The sequence below is a fragment of the Salvelinus alpinus genome, chromosome 9, assembly GCF_045679555.1.
Source record: "Salvelinus alpinus chromosome 9, SLU_Salpinus.1, whole genome shotgun sequence".
NCBI classification, from domain to species: Eukaryota; Metazoa; Chordata; class Actinopteri; order Salmoniformes; family Salmonidae; genus Salvelinus; species Salvelinus alpinus.
Window position 1 is genome coordinate 18,826,127 of NC_092094.1, and position 22,400 is coordinate 18,848,526.

General features: G+C 46.4%; 1 protein-coding gene across 2 annotated transcripts in view; it reads right to left on the minus strand.

The window, feature by feature from the left end:
- Window positions 1-8,817: 8,817 nt before the first annotated feature.
- elmo3 (engulfment and cell motility 3) overlaps window positions 8,818-22,400 on the minus strand; it is a 45,232-nt gene continuing 31,649 nt past the window's right edge. For both annotated transcript variants that reach the window (XM_071416293.1, XM_071416294.1), the window contains 5 exons: window positions 16,349-16,461; window positions 13,872-13,976; window positions 13,653-13,732; window positions 13,255-13,335; window positions 8,818-13,050 (listed from right to left, as the gene is read on the minus strand). In XM_071416293.1, coding sequence (XP_071272394.1) covers window positions 12,838-13,050; window positions 13,255-13,335; window positions 13,653-13,732; window positions 13,872-13,976; window positions 16,349-16,461 — 592 coding nt within the window. In that variant the 3' untranslated portion in view covers window positions 8,818-12,837. The remainder of the gene's footprint in view (window positions 13,051-13,254; window positions 13,336-13,652; window positions 13,733-13,871; window positions 13,977-16,348; window positions 16,462-22,400) is intronic.

Genomic DNA, 22,400 nt, shown 5'->3' on the forward strand with positions numbered 1-22,400 from the left:
GTCCAGTCCCGCTCCAAGGCCGGAGTCTTCCTCTGCGCCGGTGCCCAGTCCAGGCACGGCGTCCAGTCCCGCTCCAAGGCCGGAGCCTTCCTCTGCGCCGATGTCCAGTCCCGCTCCATGGCCGGAGCCTTCTTCTGTGCCGGTGCCCAGTCCAGGCACGGCGTCCAGTCCCGATCCATGGCAGGAGCCTTCCTCTGTGCCGGGGCCCAGTTCAGGCACGGCGTCCAGTCCCGCTCCATGGCAAGAGCCTTCCTCTGCGCCGATGTCCAGTCCAGGCACGGCGTCCAGTCCAGCTCCAAGGCCAGAGCCTTCCTCTGTGCCGGTGTCCAGTCCCGCTCCAAGGCCGGAGCCTTCCTTTGCGCCGATGCCCAGTCCAGGCACGGCGTCCAGTCCTGCTCCATCGCCGGAGCCTTCTTCTGCGCAGGGGACCAGTTCAGGCACGGCGTCCAGTCCAGCTCCAAGGCCGGAGCCTTCCTCTGCGCCGGTGCCCAGTCCAGGCCCTGCGTCCAGTCGTGCTCCAAGGCCGGAGCCTTCCTCTGCGCCGATGTCCAGGCACAGCGTCCAGTCCCGCTCCATGGCCGGAGCCTTCTTCTGTGCCGGTGCCCAGTCCAGGCACGGCGTCCAGTCCCGATCCATGGCAGGAGCCTTCCTCTGTGCCGGGGCCCAGTCTAGGCACGGCGTCCAGTCCCGCTCCATGGCAGGAGCCTTCCTCTGCGCCGATGTCCAGTCCAGGCACGGCGTCCAGTCCAGCTCCAAGGCCAGAGCCTGCCTCTGTGCCGATGTCCAGTCCCACTCCATTGCCGAAACCTTACATTGAACAGGTGCTTAGTCCAGGCACGGCGTCGAGTCCAAAACCATTAGCCGGAAAACTAAACTTCTGCGCAAGGGACCTATCATCCTGGCACGGCGTCCCGTCCATCTCTAAGGCCGGAGCTCTTCCTCTGTATCCGCTGCTAAAGTCCACTTCCTATCACTCTAAATGCTCTATGCTATCTATCAGTCTAGAAGCCTTGACAGCTTCTGCGCTCCATACCCTAGGCATCTGCTTTTCCAGTCCTTCTCCATCCCCGGATCCTTCTTCTGTGGACGACTTTGTCCAATCCAGGCATTGCAACCAATCACGGTTGATGACAATCTGCCTTCCTCATGTGCACTCAGCCTAGTCTGAGTGCACGGCGTCCGGTCCCACTCACATGGCAGGAGCCTACCTCTACGCCTTGATGTCCAGTCCAGGCATGGCATCAAATGGGGCACCAAGGCTGGAGCCTTCCTCTGCGCCGGTGCCCAGTCCAGGCCAGGCGTCCAGTCCCGCTCCAAGGCAGGAGCCTTCCTCTGCGCCGATGTCCAGTCCAGGCACGGCGTCCAGTCCTGCTCCATCGCCGGAGCCTTCTTCTGCGCAGGGGACCAGTCCAGGCACGGCGCCCAGTCCAGCTCCAAGGCCAGAGCTTTCCTCTGCGCTGGTTCCCAGTCCAGGCACGGCGTCCAGTCCCGCTCCAAGGCCGGAGCCTTCCTCTGCGCCGATGTCCAGGCACAGCGTCCACGGTCCGCTCCATGGCCGGAGCCTTCTTCCGTGCCGGTGCCCAGTCCAGGCACGGCGTCCAGTCCCGATCCATGGCAGGAGCCTTCCTTTGCGCCGATGTCCAGTCCAGGCACGGCGTCCAGTCCTGCTCCATCGCCGGAGCCTTCCTCTGCACCGGTGCCCAGTCCAGGCACGGTGGCCATCTCAGCTCCATGGCCGGAGCCTTCCTCTGCGCCTATGTCCAGGCACGGCGTCCAGTCCTGCTCCATGGCCGGAGCCTTCCTCTGCGCCGGTGCCCAGTCTGGGTGCGGCGTTCAACCCAGCTCCATGGCCGGGGCCCTCTGCGCCGAGGCCCAGTCCGGGCACGGCGTTCTACCCGGCATATGGCCTAACCCGTGGTCTGGGCGGGGGCAAAGTCCCGCACCAGAGCTGCCACCAATGCTGGCGGATCCGCAAGCAGACTGGGTACTTCGCCCCGCACCGGAGCCGCCACCAACGCTAGATGTCCGCCCAGACCCTCCCCTATAGAGTCAGGTGTTGCGGCCGGAGTCCGCACCTTTTTATTCTCTATTTTGGTTAGGTCGGGATGTGACTAGGGTGGGTATTCTAGGTTGTTTTGTTTCTATGTTGGCTTGGTATGGTTCCCAATCAGAGGCAGCTGTTTATCGTTGTCTCTGATTGGGGATCATATTTAGTCAGCCATTTCCCCACTGTGTTTTGTGGGATCTTGTTTTTGTGTTGTTGCCTGTGAATACTCCTGAACGTCACGTTTCATTTGTTCTTTATTGCTTTTGTGCGTTTCATTGAATAAACATGTGGAACCAGATCACGCTGCGCCTTGGTCCAAATGTTCTTACGACGATCGTGACATGTTGACACTGGTGTTTTCTGGGTACCTGGGTGTCAGTTGGGGGGGGTGGGGTTCACTGTGTTGAAGGCAGTGGATTGTTCTATGAGGATGAGAAAGAGATATTCAGCTTTGACATTGAGGAGAGCCTCGGTGGCACATAGATGAGCAGTCTCAGTTGAGTGACCAGTCTTGAAGCCTGACTGATTAGGCTCAAGAAGATCGTTCTGAGAGAGATAGCAAAAGACTTGGTCAGAGACCGCATGATCAAGTGTTTTGAAAAGAAAAGGGAATCCGGTCTGTAGTTTGACGTCAGAGGAGTAGAGTGTTGGTTTCCATTTCTCTCCCCAATTGGTAGTTACGATCTTGTCTCATTGCTGCAACTCCCCAACGGGCTTGGGAGAGGCAAAGGTCGAGACATGCATCCTGCGAAACATGACCCGCCAAGCCACGCTGCTTCTTAACACACTGTTTGCTTAACCCAGAATCCAGCCACACCAATGTGTCGGAGGAAATACCATTTGACTGACGACCAAAGTCAACTTGCAAGCACCCAGCCCGCCACAAGGAGTTACAAGAACGTGATGAGCCAAGGAAAGCCCCCCCCGGCCAAACCCTCCCTAACCCGGACAGTGCTGGGCCAATTGTGCATCGCCCTATGGGGCTCCCAGTCACGGCCAGCTGTGACACAAGTGTTGGTTTCTTGAGTAGGGGAGCAACTTGGGACCTTTTTAAGTCAGGGGACGCAGCCAGTGGTCAGTCAGGGATGAGGGAAGTGAGGAATGGGAGAAGGTCTCCAGAGATGGTTGGGGTTGTCGGGCGGCCAGACCTCACTAGTCGCAGGATTTCATCTGGAGAGAAAGAGGTCAAGGCGTAGGGTAGTTCTGTGTGAGTGGGACCAGTGCACTCAATAGGCTGAGTGAATGAGGAGCAGATTTCATCAACCTTATTTTCAATGTGGTTGACAAAGTCGTCCACAGAGAAGGAGGGGATGGAGAAGGTGGAAAAGAGATTCCTAGGGTTGGAGGCAGAAGCTGTCAAGCTTCTAGAATGATAGATAGATAGAGCATTTAGAGTGATAGAAAGTGGCTTTAGCAGCGGATACAGAGGAAGAGAACGTAGAGAGGAGGGAGTGAAAGGATGATAGGTCCTTCGGAAGTTTAGTTTTCCCTAATTTTTGCTCAGCTGCCTGCAACCCTGTTCTGTAAGTTTGCAATGAGTTACTCATCCACAGAGCAGGAGGGGAGGAAAGAGCCGGCTGAGAGGAAAGGGGACAGTGCAATTCATAGGATGCGTAAAGGGAGGAGAGTAGGGTCGAAGAGGTAGAATCAGGAGACGGGATGGGGAAGGATTTAGCAGAAGGGAGAGATGATAGAATAGAAGAGGATAGAGCGAAGATTGTGACGGTGCATGACAATCTGGGTAGGGGCTGACATGCTATGGTTGGAGGAGAGGGCGACAGAAAAGGAAACAAAGTAGTGATCAGAGACCTGGAGGGGGGTTGCAGTGAGATTAGTAGGCGAAGAGCCTGTCGTAATGTTTAGGACAAGCGTATTGCCTGCCTTGTGAGCGGGAGGGGACTTGGAAAAGGTGAGGTCAAAGGAGGCAAGGAGAGGAAAGAAAGATTTGGAAAGAAATCAATTGAAGGCAGACGTCGGGAGGTTGAAGTTGCCATGTACGAACAGCAGTGAGCCATCATCAGGAAATTAGCTTATTAAGGTGTCAAGCTCATTGAGGAACTCTCTAAGGGTACCTGGTGGGCGATAGATGACAATGTTAATCTTGAGTGGACAAGTGACAGTCAAATCAAATCAAATGTATTTATATAGCCCTTCTTACATCAGCTGATATCTCAAAGTGCTGTACAGAAACCCAGCCTAAAACCCCAAACAGCAAGCAATGCAGGTGTAGAAGCACGTGTGACAGTGACAGCTTGGAATTCAAACGAGGAGGTGGACAGGTGAGAGAGGGTGAAAAGAGAATCTCTACTTAGGAGAAATGAGTAGCCCTGTACCACCACCGCGATGACCAACTGCTCTCGGACTATGAGAGAAAAACATAAATGAAGAGAGAGCAGCTGGAGTAGCAGAGTTCTCTGGGGTGATCCAAAAAGTAAAGGAACTGAAGGGCAGCATAGGCTGAGATGAACTCTGTGTTCTTGACTGCAGATGGTCAGTTCCAAACGCTCGCAGAGACCAGAAATTCCACATGGGTTGTGCATACAGGGTTCACTAAATGAGAAAGGTTGCAGCCAAGGGGTGGGGAGCGTCTGTAAAGTGAACAGGTATAGAAAACACAGCTACAAAAGAGCAAAATGAGATCATCTGAAAATAACTAGGTAATATACTCAAGTGAGAGAGTGGTGTGGAGCATTCCTCAAACAACTTGGCAGAACCGTCTTTATTTCAGTGACGGCCTTAGTTTTGCGACGAGGCTGCTGATAAAAAATGGGAGACTGAAGTACTAATTATTAATTGCCTTGCAAAGGTGAAGAGCACGTCTCCCGGTACTAATTGCTGATTGCGTAGGAGAGGAGCAACCACTCCCCCTCTAACAGCCACTAATTACCAAAACAACAACAGTCACAAATTGCCCTGCCCCTTTATCCTGGTTGATGTGTCAACAATCATCTACAGGTCATGAGCAGTCAGCAGTTCACACACCAAATCGGCTACTAGGAAGACAGGCAGCCCTTAAAGATTCAATATGCAGAAATCGCTTCTCTATTTCCTGGTTTAAAATTTTTAATTGTTCGCCTAATTTCAGCTCATGTGACAAAACAAGCAATGCATAGTGTAGAGAATCATTGTACAATCTAAACTACTGTGAAATATATTTTCAATAAGCAAAAATATTTGTTTTTCAGCTCTTTGAAGCTGGTGTACAAAACCGAAAGTAAAAGATGCAAATACTAAATGTAAGAATGGGAAGCATAGAAATAGCGCACATAGAACAGATCTACCGCTTCTTGGACTTGCTTTCAATGAAAATGACAGATCTATTACTCACAGTTCTATGTGAATTTGGTTGGGTTGCCCAAAAAGTTACATATTGCAGCTTTAAAGTAGATGGCCCTAGCTAGCAAAAAGACAGTATTAGACAACAGCAGATAAAGACAAAAATGATACTTATCACTCCTGGAGATATCAGCAGTCCTCTAGCTATAGAATGTGTCTCAACCGATGGCGGGCACAAAACAAACATCTCAGATGAAGTGAAATAGGATCTAAGCTACAACATATGTTTACACATTTTAGATATTTGACGTTAAATGCTCAAAAAAATTACATTTTACTAAACATTTGTTTCCAGAAATTATAACATATAGTTTGACAATCCTGTTTGTAAGCTTTTAAATGATATCAATCTCAACTGTTTATCTTTTATAGTGATGAAGACATGGATGTCTCATGGTATGGTATGCAAAATGGGTCAACTTTGAGCACTTTTATCTCTTGAATATTTTGCACTCCTGCAATGGGTAAATATGTATGGAAGGTTTCATTCAAATCAAAAGGGGTGCTATCAAAAAGTGATTAAATTCAAATGGATTTATCTTATGATAAAACTGTTGTAAAAGACCTGATGTCCAACCCTGATTAACTTCCTGTCTAGATCATCACCTACATTCTAAGTTTCCTCAAAGCGTCAGACAGAAAGGAAGCCTCTCTGGTCTGCAGGAGCTTGTATGATGCCAGCCAAGACCTCCAATTTCAGGTACTACTCTATTCCACAATTCCCCTTAGTGAGATTAACTTCATAAATCTCACAAGTAGGCTAAGCCTAACTCTGACTCCACTTTTCAGAGGAATCTCACCTTCAAGTTCCCAGCCTCTATCTCCTCCCTGGATCTGACCCGGGAGGAGTATATATATATATATTTTTTTTTTACACACGCCAGTTTTTAAATTATTTTGTCCTTTTCCTAGGTTCAGGTAGCTTTAGCAGGTCTTAAGAAACTGGATCTCTCTGACCTGCACTACCTATCAGACCTCACCTTTAACCGGCTAACAGGCTGCACTCCCAGACTACGCCGTATCGCCCTGGCTGGATGCCACCTCGCCTTTGAGTTTGACCCGTACCGTGGCTGCCCTTGGGGCCTGACTCCTCTGCCCTGCTCTCCCTACGGAACCTCCGCAGGCTGCTGCAGGAGCAGGCCTCCACAGTGCGCTGGCTGGACCTGAGCAGAACCAGCATCACCCCAGAGTCGCTGCGCTCTGTGGCCCAGGTGGAGGGCCTGTCTCTGGAAGAGCTGCGTCTGCGGGGCTGTAAAGAGCTGACGGACTACTCTGTGGAGGTGCTCTGTAAGCACCAGCCTGGCCTTCAGATCCTGGACCTCAGCGCCTGCACAGAGCTCACCAGCCAGGCTGTACTAGCTGTGGCCCTGGGCCTGAGGGGCCTCTGGCTCCCTCTCTTTGTCCCGGGACTGGAGGGTGACGGATAAAAGCCTGGCTGACTTGATGGTGCTGCCAGAGCTGAGGACCCTGGATCTCTCTGAGTGCCTGCACGTCAGTGGGGCCGAGACAGCGGAGTCAATCACCACCTTCCGGAGACACCTGAAACCCCACCTCTTTAAGGAATACCTAGGATAGGATAAAGTAATCCTTCTAACCCTCCCCCCCTTAAAAGAGTTAGATGCACTATTGTAAAGTGGTTGTTCCACTGGATATCATAAGGTGAATGCACCAATTTGTAAGTCGCTCTGGATAAGAGCGTCTGCTAAATGACTTAAATGTAAATGTATAGTGAAAGGGCTCTCTGCCCCGGAGCCCAGGGAATGGCTGGAGACCCTCAGCCTCAAGAGCTGCACCTATATCAGGGTCAGTGTGTGTGCTGTTCTCTCTCTTTCAGGATTTCTCTTTTATAGAATTAAATGTTTATCAGGACATTATCCCTCATGCTCCTTTGTCTCCCCTCTCTCTCAGGACCTGGCTGTGTTCTCTCTGGCTCAGCTGCTGGGCTCCAGTTTGAGGGAGCTGGACCTCACCTTCTGCATCTACCTCACATACCTGAGTGTGGGTGCTATCGCCACCTACCTTCCCGGGCTTGTGGTTTTGCGACTGGGCTGGTGCAAGGAGATCACAGACTGGGGGCTGCTGGGCATTGTGGAGCCCACCAAGGAGAGTGAGCCCAGCAAAGAAATGGTGAGAGAGGGCTGGGTTGGGAAAAGTGTGGAAGTCTTGGGAATAGGATATAAGAAGACTACCTGGTCTTTTCTGTTTTTATATTCAGGTTACCACCAATGTAGCTTAGTACGACCATGCTCCCCTGACCGTTATCTGACCTTCAACCTCTCATCTTGACTCCTTGCAGGAGTACAAGGTGCCCAGCTTCACCCGTACCTTTGGGAACATGGGTTTCTTCCGGCCTCCCAGCATGCCCTTCCAGGAGAAGACTCGGCTGGTGACGGACGAGGACCTGGGGGTGTTCAGGGAACAGGAGGGGGCCTCACTACTGGCCCTCAGGGGCCTCCAGGACCTCGACTTGTCTGCCTGCTCCAAACTCACTGACAGCAGCATCACACAGGTGGGGTTCCCATGATAATATATATATAGGCTATGGTTAAGGCTAGGAGTTTTTCCTGATGAGGCGGGATTAACTATTGGCATTTTTTATTTATTTATTTTTTATTTTACCGTTATTTTACCAGGTAAGTTGACTGAGAACACGTTCTCATTTGCAGCAACGACCTGGGGAATAGTTACAGGGGAGAGGAGGGGGATGAATGAGCCAATTATAAACTGGGGATTATTAGGTGACCATGATGGTTTGAGGGCCAGATTGGGAATTTATAATAATTGATAATAACCTAAAACTAGGGCCAATAGTTAATCCTGCCTCATCAGGAAAAACTCTCATTGGAGAATCTCCCATGTAAATGCATTTTAGGCCAGGATTCATTCTGATAGCACTTTGTCGGCTATGTGCAATTTCCAGGTAATTCACGGTTGAGCCGACATATGGAGCATTTACCGTGAATGCGATCTCGCAAATGCGGGAACATTGCCTTCAAAAGGTGCTTAGCAGATAAAGCAGGATCAGATTACATCCTGGCCTTAGTCTGCTCCAGCCCCTCCAACCTAATGTGTATGTGTGGGAGAGGAAAGCAGAAGACAAATTTCCATCCTGTATGGACTAATAAAGTATTTTATCTAGTCTAGGACCAGAATTAATCTGTGTCTGAGAACCCTGGCCCTTAATCATCACGTTTTTAGTTGAGCAGGTGTAAGTAATTTTGTATTCAATTTAATTTAACACTGCCACTGAAGGAAGCAAAATAGTTCAAATGTTTCTTTGTGTAAAATTATATATGTATTTATTGAATATTTAATTCTATCAATAAATGTACATTTATCTCTTGTTTATCTATTGCTTGGAATCATCCATGAGTTGGAGTAGATTTGTTTATTCTACAATTCCACCAGACCATGAACCAAGCTAGACAAAGACAATCTGTATAAATCATATTTATTCATGTCAACCCTAATCTTAGTAAAGCATAAATTACGGGTTACCATGGAGATTAGTGTGTTTAACATGAACACACTTGCAATGAACAGCAAAATCACCCCAAATTTCAGAGAAGCCCAGATCACTGGCTAAGGAACTGGCTACAAAAACCCATTATTATGAGTTTACCTTTTTACCCGTCTCACTGGCCATTGAGATTTTGAATATGAAAAGTTGAAGGTCCACCATACTGATAGGACATTTGTTTACTGTTTTACAATATATTACAGTAAAATTGGATGGTCAGATTTATTTATCAGAATCATTCATATTGTCATGAAAATAAATCCCAAGTACCCTACAACAATATCAATGTTGAACTAATATCCATTTAGTATGGACTGAAATTCATAATGGACCTTTAAGAGCTTTTGCCCTCAGCTCCAGAGCAAAAAAGGTTACCAGGCAGAATTAATTAATAGCAGAGATAAATATATGGTACTTGAAGCTAAATCATTTGTCAGTGATACAAAATACTTATCTGTACCTTAGCTACATTATCTGTATCTTAAGCGACCTTATCTGTAGCTTGAATAGTACCTACAATAAAGAGCATATGGAAGGTGATTGTATCGTTGATCAAGCTCTCAACACCAATAAAAGCACAAAAGCCCATTGCCTAAGACAGTACCGTTTGAATGTTAGCCATCAAACCTTATGGCAACCTTAAGTAAAACGTACAGAAGATCAATCATGATCATCAGCCCATGTGAGTATCTCTGAGGTATTCTCATCAAAGGGTTCATAAGCAAATGGAACTAATTAAAATGCTATCTGCACATACAGTGCCTTCGGAAAGTGTTCAGACCCCTTGACTTTTTTCACATTTTGTTACGTTACAGCCTTATTCTAAAATTGAATAAATCATTTTTTTCATCAATCTACACACAATACCACATAATGACAAATAAAAAACAGTTTAACAATTTAAAATTGAAATATCACATTTACATAAGTATTCAGACCCTTTACTCAGTACTTTGTTGAAGCACCTTTGGCAACGATTACAGAATCAAGTCTTCTTGGGTAGGACACTACAAGCTTGGCACCTGTATTTGGAGAGGTTCTACCATTCTTCTCTGCAGATCCTCTCAAGCTCTGTCAGGTTGGATGTTGAGTGTTGCTGCACAGCTATTTTCAGGTCTCCAGAGATGTTAGATCGGGCTCTAGCTGGGCCACTCAAGCACATTCAGAGACTTGTCCCGAAGCCACTCCTGCGTTGTCTTGGCTGTATGCTTAGGGTCGTTGTCCCCAGTCTGAGGTCTGGAGCAGGTCTTCATCAAGGATCTCTCTGTACTTTGCTCTGTTCATCTTTGCCTTGATCCTGACTAGTCTCCCAGTCCCTGCCGCTGAAAAACATCCCCACAGCATGATGCTGCCACCACCATGCTTCACCGTAGGGATGGTGCAAGGTTTCCTCCAGATGTGACGCTTGGCATTCAGGCCAAAGAGTACAATCTTGGTTTCATCAGACCAGAGAATCTTGTTTCTCATGGTCTGAGAGTCTTTAGGTGCCTTTTGGCAAACACCCAAGCAGGCTGTCATATTCCTTTTACTGAGGAGTGGCTTCCGTCTGGCCACTCTACCATAAAGGTCTGACTGATGGAGTGCTGCAGAGATGGTTGTCCTTCTGGAAGGTTCTCCCATCTCCACAGAGTGACCATCGGGTTCTTGGTCACCTCCCTGACCAAGGCCCTTGTGCCCTGATTGCTCAGTTTGGCTGGGCGGCCAGCTCTAGGAAGAGTCTTGGTGGTTCCAAACTTCTTCCATTTAAGAATGATGGAGGCCACTGTGTACTTGGGAACCTTCAATGCTGCAGACATTTTTTGGTACCCTTCCCCAGATCAGTGCCTCGAAACAATCCTGTCTTGGAGCTCTACGGATAATTCCTTCAACCTCATGGTTTGGTTTTTGCTCTGACATGCACTGTCAACTGTGGGACCTTATATAGACAGGTGTGTGCCTTTCCAAACCATGTCCAATCAATTGCATTTATCACAGGTGGACTCCAATCAAGTTATAGAAACAATGATCAATGGAAACAGGATGCACCGGAGCTCAATTTCGAGTCTCATAGCAAAGGATCTGAATACTTATGCATATAAGGTATTTCTGTTTTTTATTTTTAATACATTTGCAAAAATGTCTAAAAACCTGTTTTCGCATTGTCATTATGGGGTATTGTGTGTAGATTGCTGAAAAACAATAATATTTAATTCATTTTAGAATAAGTCTGTAACATTAAAAAAGTCACTGGGTCTGAATACTTTCCGAAGGCACTGTACATATAAAGGATATTTCATATATTATAAATAGGGATTCTACCAGGCTTGGTGCCTGATTATCTCTATTTTCTTGTTTCTGTCTTCAAATTATTAAAGTACCACTTTAGAACAGGGAGTAAGAATTCTGCTAGCTAGCAGATTGTAACGGGCTAATGTGATGACGTGGTACACATATCTGCACATGTGATGTATTACGCAATTTGTGGGGACCACTTTTGGCTCATGGGTGCTACTATCAGAACTACTGTCTAAAAAGTATACAAAAGTACCAGAGAATCCCTTTAAGGTTGGTGGAAAATGCTATGTGCTACGCCAAACTGTACCTATCCTGTAAAGACTTCTAAAGCCCGTTACAATCTGCTAGACAGGATTCTGTTGGTGTAGGAGGTCAAGTTGTTCAGTACCATGTCAACTACGTGCTCATGGGTCGATGTGCCCTCAAGGCACTTAACTGTAATTGCTCCTGTAAGTCGCTCTGGATAAGAGCGTCTGCTAAATTACTGAAATGTAAAAATGTAAAATGTAAACGTCAAAACAAGTGATTCTGTCTCAGAGGCATATATATATACAAAAATATATATGTATTGGTTTGTTCTGTTTCAATCCTTTGGTTCAGTATGTTCAGAAGAGCTGTCATGCCGCCTGTTTCACGAAGGTATCAGTTTATGGAAAACCCCCAAAAAGTTGAAAAACGAAAAAAACTTAAACACAGATATGACCAAAACTAAACTTTAACTCTGTCCAAACACAATACACAGAGGACTGTGAAGGACTGGAGCCATGGAGAGTTGAAGACCGAAGTAAGAATGGGAGAAACGCTGAAGACAAGTAATGCTAAAGTATCAAGCATTCAACTATAGAAAACATAACTCCCTTCAGAAGCCACTTGTCATTTTGTGGGTAATTTCTTGAAAACAGTTTTTATAGTTTCAAAATGTCCAAATTATTATTATTTTTTTAATCCTAATTGAATATTGTATGTATATATATATATTACTGTAAATATTGATCACATTGTGTATGATCATATATTTTGATACATTGAATGTTAATATTGTCAACCTATGTTATATATTTTTTACCTCCTGTTTCAGGAAGTGATGTCACTGAGAACTGCCCCTATATATAGGACCTTCCACCCCCACCTGGGATATGGATGCCTGATGAAGACCTAAGGGTTGAAACGTTGTTATAAATAAATATCACCTGGGAGCAGCAGTGTGCAGCGTTTTCCTTTCTGTTTTTCATTTCTACAGTTACAATACACTTGTGTGCCCGGGACCACACCCAAAAAGATGATCACTCTAATAGTACCTAAGGAATCCTCTTCAGCCTCTCGTCTTCCACATTACTCCGCCCATAGAAGAAGACACCTTTGCCTCTGCTTTAGATCATCTTTATGTCCATCCAGGCCTCCATGTTGCCACTGTTCCTCCTGTGTATCTAGCTATGTCCACATGCTTGGTCGTTATTGGGGTACATTCAGTGACATGAAACATTCTGAGCGTTGCAGATAGAAATAGAATGAATAGAACTGACATGCACCCTTATTCCATAGGACAGATGATCATGTATGTTCTACTTCATGTATTTCTATCCGAACATTCTGTAACGTTACATCCTCCTGAACAGGCCCCAGGTCTCCTCCTCTACCATGCCTTGACCTCTCTCCAGGCCTACTGCTCAGCCTGGCTTAAGTCATAGCAGAAGTTGAAGTTGCTGGGGGGTTTGGGCACCGGGGGGGCGCAGTCTGGGATGGGCACGTTCTCCAGGTCCAGGAGGCGGAGCTTGATCTCCATGGAAAGCAGGATATCCAGCTCACTCCTCATGCATTCACTACTCATGTCCCGCCCCAGGAGCACGCTCAGTCCATCTGTCCACAGGCAGAACTGAAGGAGGGAGACAGAGAGATCATCTTGTTATACTTTATGTTTACTTTGGCAATGTACTGTACATGCTTTAAATTTCCACACCAATTAAGTTATTGAATTGAGAGAGAGAGAGAGATGTGTGATTTAACTCTGGGAAAAGAGAGTGGGAGAAGGATGTATGTGGACAATACAGACACTAGCTCCTGTGACATGACTACTCACATCTGTTCTGGATGAGGCGATAAAGTTGAGGCTGTACTCCTCCACGTCATAAGTGATGCTGAAAGCCAGGTCCAACCCTTCCTGCAGGAGGACACAGCACAACATAGTTTATGGAGGGCCAGGTACATAGTGTGAAAGAGGAAATTAGCTGTAGGGCCAAAGGTGTGTTCAGGGGACGTTGTCAGTAGGGGCAGTGAGCCGGCAACTGGAGGGTTGTTGGCATCAATATCTCAGGTTCCACCTCCTGCTGATCAATTGAGCAAGGAATTTAACCCCCTAAATGTCTCATTGGGCGCTGCCCTCTGCTCCAGCCATGTGTGTGTAGGTGTATATATCGGGGGAGGGGGTTGGATAAAAGCAGAAGACACATATCCATTCCTTATATCTTATCATCAAACCTTGGTCTGTTTGCCCTTATTCTCCTTCATGTGAGGGCAGTCTTTCCCTGTCAGCAGTGCTTTGATATCTGCAACAGGAACTGAGAGAGGAAAATAGGAAGAGCATGTTTAGAGGCACACCTCAGCTTTGAACACAGAGCCAATGACAAAAGGGTGATGTCAAGGCTACAATGGAAGGTTACAGAGTCACTCATAGTGTTGCTGTTGTTAATAACTCACTCTTCTCCTGGAGACTCTCGATGGGGGGTGTTTCTGTGTCCTCCTCCACATCGCCAAAGTGCAGGACTTTGTGATTGGGTGACAAACGACAGTACCACAACTTATCTGAAATGACCAATAATAACAAATCATCAGCATGATTAAAGAAAGGGCATCTCTCTTCTCGCTTCATCTATACAGTGCCACTGACACGGCCCCCTACCAAAACCTGCGGGCTCTCCTTCACTGCAGCCGAGGTGAGTAAAACATTTAAACGTGTTAACCCTCGCAAGGCTGCAGGCCCAGACGGCATTCCCAGCCGCGTCCTCAGAGCATGCGCAGACCAGCTGGCTGGTGTGTTTACGGACATATTCAATCAATCCTTATCCCAGTCTGCTGTTCCCACATGCTTCAAGAGGGCCACCATTGTTCCTGTTCCCAAGAAAGCTAAGGTAACTGAGCTAAACGACTACCGCCCCGTAGCACTCACTTCCGTCATCATGAAGTGCTTTGAGAGACTAGTCAAGGACCATATCACCTCCACCCTACCGGACACCCTAGACCCACTCCAATTTGCTTACCGACCCAATAGGTCCACAGACGACGCAATCGCAACCACACTGCACACTGCCCTAACCCATCTGGACAAGAGGAATACCCATGTGAGAATGCTGTTCATCGATTACAGCTCAGCATTTAACACCATAGTACCCTCCAAACTCGTCATCAAGCTCGAGACCCTGGGTCTCGACCCCGCCCTGTGCAACTGGGTCCTGGACTTCCTGACGGGCCGCCCCCAGGTGGTGAGGGTAGGTAACAACATCTCCACCCCGCTGATCCTCAACACTGGGGCCCCACAAGGGTGCGTTCTGAGCCCTCTCCTGTACTCCCTGTTCACCCACGACTGCGTGGCCATGCACGCCTCCAACTCAATCATCAAGTTTGCGGATGACACTACAGTGGTAGGCTTGATTACCAACAACGACGAGACGGCCTACAGGGAGGAGGTGAGGGCCCTCGGAGTGTGGTGTCAGGAAAATAACCTCACACTCAACGTCAACAAAACAAAGGAGATGATTGTGGACTTCAGGAAACAGCAGAGGGAGCACCCCCCTATCCACATCGACGGGTCAGTAGTGGAGAAGGTGGAAAGTTTTAAGTTCCTCGGTGTACACATCACGGACAAACTGAATTGGTCCACCCACACAGACAGCGTTGTGAAGAAGGCGCAGCAGCGCCTCTTCAACCTCAGGAGGCTGAAGAAATTCGGCTTGTCACCAAAAGCACTCACAAACTTCTACAGATGCACAATCGAGAGCATCCTGTCGGGCTGTATCACCGCCTGGTACGGCAACTGCTCCGCCCACAACCGTAAGGCTCTCCAGAGGGTAGTGAGGTCTGCAGAACGCATCACCGGGGGCAAACTACCTGCCCTCCAGGACACCTACACCACCCGATGTCACAGGAAGGCCATAAAGATCATCAAGGACAACAACCACCCAAGCCACTGCCTGTTCACCCCGCTATCATCCAGAAGGCGAGGTCAGTACAGGTGCATCAAAGCAGGGACCGAGAGACTGAAAAACAGCTTCTATCTCAAGGCCATCAGACTGTTAAACAGCCACCACTAACATTTAGCGGCCGCTGCCAACATACTGACTCAACTCCAGCCACTTTAAAAATGGGAATTGATGGAAATTATGTAAAAATGTACCACTAGCCACTTTAAACAATGCCACTTAATATAATGTTTACATACCCTACATTACCCATCTCATATGTATATACTGTACTCTATATCATCTACTGCATCTTGCCATCTTTATGTAATACATGTACCACTAGCCACTTTAAACTATGCCACTTTATGTTTACATACCCTACAGTACTCATCTCATATGTATATACCGTACTCTATACCATCTACTGCATCTTGCCATGCCGTTCTGTACCACCACTCATTCATATATCTTTATGTACATATTCTTTATCCCTTTACACTTGTGTGTGTGTATAAGGTAGTAGTTGTGGAATTGTTAGGTTAGATTACTTGTTGGTTATTACTGCATTGTCTGAACTAGAAGCACAAGCATTTCGCTACACTCGCATTAACATCTGCTAACCATGTGTATGTGACTAATAAAATTTGATTTGATTTGATTTGATCTACCATCCTTCATTCGTCACCCTATTTTTCACTGGGGGTTGGGCTCTCCTGGTAGCTTCCCCTTTTACTTTTCTCTCTCTTTCTAATGTAAATGCCTGTCCACCCTGTTAAGTTCATGTTTAAAGTATCCCTATATTTCTGTTATTACGGGGCTATCACTCAGTCAAGAGTGCGCCTGCACAGGGAGTCTGGTTGTTGATGGACCTAGCCTTGAGTGGAATGGCTACCTTGTAGTGTGTTCATACGGTATAGTAAACTTTGTTAAACTGGAATCTTGTCGTTGTGTCATTTCGAGTTAACACACCCCTCACAGAGGTGCGTGGAGTCTCACCCTGTCTTCGTCGACTGCTGATCTTGCGGAAGAGGGTTCCCTGACACAGGCGGTTCAGTCTCTGCTGGCGAATCAGCTCCAACAGCTCAGGCTTCAGACGCTCCTTCAGCTCTCTGCAGGGGCAGAGACAAAGAAAGAGTCACACACACAGCAAGTAGGGGAGAGCCAGGATGAAAGTACTACGGGTCTAAAGTAATGCACTCATTTTCTCAGATAAGACAGAAGCTAGAATGATGTAGTGAAGTCAGTATGTTCCTAATGCATAGGACGAGCTCCCTGCAAAAAAAACAGCCAAGTCCTACAATGTTTCGCCGAGCTATGGCTAAGCATGAATAGTCAATGAAAATGGTGAGAAACATATCCTGCTACATTCCCATTAAAGTGAAACGAGAAAATTATGGTTAATACAGCTATTATGTCATCCATTTTAGTCTGATTAATATTGTAAGGCAAAATATTGTGGTTGAACAACATTGTGATGTTGATGCATGGTTAATTAATTATTCAAATCGACACAAACATGAAATTAGGGCTGATAGTACATTTGTTGAACGTAACGAGCATTACAAACCAGAAACATGGAGATAAGACAGATATTGTGCGCTTCTCGCAAACTGTTACTTCCGTCCCAAGGCTGTGTTACTCCTGCCCCGCCGGCAGGTACAAAAGTAACATTGCAGTAGTTCTGTTCTCTGTCTATTTAATTTAAACTCATTTACCCTAGAAATTAAATTACAGTTGCTAATGACAGAGGAGATGGGGCATACAGTGGGGCAAAAAAGTATTTAGTCAGCCACCAATTGTGCAAGTTCTCCCACTTAAAAAAATGAGAGAGGCCTGTAATGTTCATCATAGGTACACTTCAACTATGACAGACAAAATGAGGAAAAAAAATCCAGAAAATCACATTGTAGGATGTTTAATGAATTTATTTGCAAATTATGGTGGAAAATAAGTATTTGGTCACCTACAAACAAGCAAGATTTCTGGCTCTTACAGACCTGTAACTTCTTCTTTAAGAGGCTCCTCTGTCCTCCACTCGTTACCTGTATTAATGGCACCTGTTTGAACTTGTTATCAGTATAAAAGACACCTGTCCACAACCTCAAACAGTCACACTCCAAACTCCACTATGGCCAAGACCAAAGAGCTGTCAAAGGACACCAGAAACAAAATTGTAGACCTGCACCAGGCTGGGAAGACTGAATCTGCAATAGGTAAGCAGCTTGGTTTGAAGAAATCAACTGTGGGAGCAATTATTAGGAAATGGAAGACATACAAGACCACTGATAATCTCCCTCGATCTGGGGCTCCACGCAAGATCTCACCCCGTGGGGTCAAAATGATCACAAGAATGGTGAGCAAAAATCCCAGAACCACACGGGGGGACCTAGTGAATGACCTGCAGAGAGCTGGGACCAAAGTAACAAAGCCTACCATCAGTAACACACTACGCCGCCAGGGACTCAAATCCTGCAGTGCCAGACGTGTCCCCCTGCTTAAGCCAGTACATGTCCAGGCCCGTCTGAAGTTTGCTAGAGAGCATTTGGATGATCCAGAAGAAGATTGGGAGAATGTCATATGGTCAGATGAAACCAAAATATAACTTTTTGGTAAAAACTCAACTCGTCGTGTTTGGAGGACAAAGACTGCTGAGTTGCATCCAAAGAACACCATACCTACTGTGAAGCATGGGGGTGGAAACATCATGCTTTGGGGCTGTTTTTCTGCAAAGGGACCAGGACGACTGATCCGTGTAAAGGAAAGAATGAATGGGGCCATGTATCGTGAGATTTTGAGTGAAAACCTCCTTCCATCAGCAAGGGCATTGAAGATGAAACGTGGCTGGGTCTTTCAGCATGACAATGATCCCAAACACACCGCCCGGGCAACGAAGGAGTGGCTTCGTAAGAAGCATTTCAAGGTCCTGGAGTGGCCTAGCCAGTCTCCAGATCTCAACCCCATAGAAAATCTTTGGAGGGAGTTGAAAGTCCGTGTTGCCCAGCAACAGCGCCAAAACATCACTGCTCTAGAGGAGATCTGCATGGAGGAATGGGCCAAAATACCAGCAACAGTGTGTGAAAACCTTGTGAAGACTTACAGAAAACGTTTGACCTCTGTCATTGCCAACAAATGGTATATAACAAAGTATTGAGATAAACTTTTGTTATTGACCAAATACTTATTTTCCACCATAATTTGCAAATAAATTCATAAAAAATCCTACAATGTGATTTTCTGGATTTTTTTTTCTCATTTTGTCTGTCATAGTTGAAGTGTACCTATGATGAAAATTACAGGCCTCTCTCATCTTTTTAAGTGGGAGAACTTGCACAATTGGTGGCTGACTAAATACTTTTTTGCCCCACTGTATACGTTGTTTGTCATAAAATATGGTCTCTCTAGCTCTATCGATCTCTGAGTATTTAGGAAGAAAACTAAAAGTGTTACTTTTGTCCCAGTTCTCCCATACCCATAACACACTCAACATCATTCTATTCAATTCAATGAGCTTTATTTGACCTAATACTGATAAGTGAGTATCTTGCATTGCTAAAGCAAGGACAGAGTATAGCAACACCCCTGATTTCATAGGGGTCAAAAGCATTCTGGACCAGAGAAGAATGGTGGTCATTCATTCACACTTGCATACTGGTCAGATGAAGCAAATGCTAAGCTACAGAACTATTTTGCCTTCACAAACTGGAATATGTTCCGGGATTCTTCTAATGGCATTGAGGAGTACACCACATCAGTCACAGGCTTCATCAACAAGTGCATCGATGATGTCATCCGAACAGTGACCGTACGTACATACCCCAACCAGAAACCATGGATTACAGGCAACATCCACACTGAGCTAAAGGGAAGAGCTGCCGCTTTCAAGGAGCGGGACTCTAACCCGGACGCTTTAAAGAAATCCCGCTATGCCCTCCAACGAACCATCAAACAGGCAAAGCATCAATACAAGACTAAGATCGAACCGTACTACACCGACTCCAACGCTCGTCTGATGTGGCAGGGCTTGCAAACTATTACAGACTACAAAGGGAAGCACAGCCGTGAGCTGCCCAGTGACACAGGCCTACCAGATGAGCTAAATTACTTCTATGCCCGCTTCGAGGCAAGTAACACTGAAACATGCATGAGAGCACCAGCTGTTCCAGACAACTGTGTGATCACGCTCTTCGTAGCCGATGTGAGTAAGCCCTTTAAACAGGTCAACATTCAGAAGGCCGCAGGGACAGACGGATTACCAGGACGTGTACTCCGAGCATGCGCGGACCAACTGGCAAGTGTCTTCACTGACATTTTCAACCTGTCCCTGACTGAGTCTGTAATACCAACATGTTTCAAGCAGACCACCATAGTCCCTGTGCCCAAGAACACTAAGGTAACCTGCCTAAATGACTACTGACCCGTAGCACTCACGTCTGTAACCATGAAGTGCTTTGAAAGGCTGGTCATGGCTCACATCAACACCATTATCTCAGAAACTCTAGACCCACTCCAATTTGCGTACCGCCCCAACAGATCCACAAATGATGCAATCTTTATTGCACTCAACACTGCCCTTTCCCACCTGGACAACAGGAACACCTACGTGAGAATGCTATTCATTGACTACAGCTCAGCGTTCAACACCATAGTGCCCTCAAAGCTCATCACTAAGCTAAGGGCCCTGAGACTATACACCTCCCTCTGCAACTGGATCCTGGATTCCTGACGGGCCGCACCCCTGGTGGTAAGGGTAGGTAACAACACATCTGCCACGCTGATCCTCAACCAGGTGGCCCCTGAGGGGTGCGTGCTCAGTCCCCTCCTGTACTCCCTGTTCACTATTGACTACATGGCCAGGCACGACTCCAACACCATCATCAAGCTTGCCGATGACACAACAGTGGTAGGCCTGATCACCGACAACGATGAGACAGCTTATAGCAGAGGTGCACAATTGGCGGACCTCGGTCCGGACCGAGTGAAGGTTCTACCTGGAACTCGACACATTTCTCATAAATAATTGTTAAATTAAATACTGATGAAGCAACCCTTTTTTTCAATGTTAACATACTGCGCTGGCTCAGCGCAGCTGGGAAGGTCCCAGACAGCGCCTCATACTACTGTGTGTTGTCCAATCACGTGTGTTATTTAAATCACTTCACGAAACTCAGCCAATCAAAGTGAACATTTACAATGCATGTTAGGAGACTGATGTTGTCAGAGAGAGAGACAGCGAGAGAAGCAAAAGCAGAAGCGAATGGAGAAATTATAGAATGGCGTGCTCAATAGTCAGGAAAGTCGATACAGAAAATGTAGCTTTCAAAGAGGAGTGGACAGACAAATATGCATTTATCCTTCCCACAGCGAGTGTCAAATCACTCTGCCTGATATGTTCAGAGACCGTGGCTCTAATAAAACGTGTCAAAGTGAAGCGCCACTACAAGACAAATCACAGATCTTTTGAGATAATATCCACAGCAGTCTGAGGTGAGGGCACGCAAAATAAATGAACTCAAAGCCCAGTATGATTGGTCCACCAGAGTCCTCTCCCATGCATTCACTGCCCAACAACGTGCAAACGAATGTTCACTAAAAATTGCTTGGATTTTGGGTCAACACCAAAAGCCATTTTACTGACGGGGGAGTGGTGATGGAGTGCATGAATGCTGTTGCTGTTGCTGAAACTTTACTTGATGGTAAACAAAAAGACGAGCTGTGTGAAAAGATCAAGCAAATCCCAATGCCACGTACAACAACAGCAAGAAAGAGTGAAATACTAACAGAGGATGTATTAACACAGCTTGATGAAGCTATTCGGAGTGCACCATGCAGAGCATTAGCTGTTGATGAATCTGCTGATGTGAGTAATAATGCCCAGCTTCTAGTGTATGTTATATTTTACCACACAGAGAAGAAGGAATTCTGTGAAGACCTGTTAGGTACAACACTACTCAACACACATACAAGAGGAAAGGACATATACATGGCCATAAAGGAGATGCTGAGAAAGAGGGGGATAGATCTAAAACAAGTGGTCTCTATCACCTCAGACGGGGCCCCTGCAATGACAGGAAGAGAGAGAGGAGCTGTGGCACGGCTGAAAGAGGACAACCCTGATCTCACAGCTTACCACTCCATTCATCAGTCTGTCCTGTGCGCCAATCTGTCAGAAGAGTATGCTGAAGTGATGAATACAATGATGAAACTCCTCAACTTCCTCAGGGCATCCTCATGTCATCAACATCGCCTGCTGAGAGAATTCCTGAAACAAGTTGAGGCAAATGCAAATGACCTACTGCTGCACAACAATGTAAGATGGCTCAGTAAAGGCAGGGTGTTGGAACGTCCATTCGAAAGGAAATAACAGCTTTCCTAGTACAGCTCAAGAGTCAGAAGGCAACATAGTTTTCACAATTTTTGCAAGACAAGAGCAAAATGGATATTGGTGCTTTTTTGGTAGACATCACATCACACCTTAATGAGCTCAACGTGAAACTACAGGGCAAAAACAATTCAGTTTGTGATTTGATGACATCTGTCTGGTCCTTCCAGAGGAAAATGGAAGTGTTCAAGGAAGATCTTCAAGGAAACTGTGCACACTTCTCAAAAGTGCAGGAACAGATTCAGGGTGAGAGAGATGTTTCTCCTCATGTTGAATTCATAGATAAGCTGATTGGAAACTTCAGAAATCGCTTTGACATCTTCAGCCTTGGACAGCAGCTCCTTCTAATTGAGAATCAATTCCTCATCATAGATGTCAGGCGATTTTTAAAGGAGGTGACAAAGACCTTCAAGTGGGCACATGCTGGATCTCTACAGATGGAACTGATTGATCTGCAAGCAAATGTTGCACTAAGAGAGCACTTTCAACTAACTGATCATGACACTTTCTGGCTGCAGACTGTGTCTGAGACTGTTTTCCCTGGTCTAACCAAAGTATCACTACACACCTTGACCATGTTTGGCTCCACATACAGTTGTGAGTCTTCTTTCTCCACTATGAACCTCATAAAAAATAAGTACCATTCTAGACTCACCAATGAGCACCAAC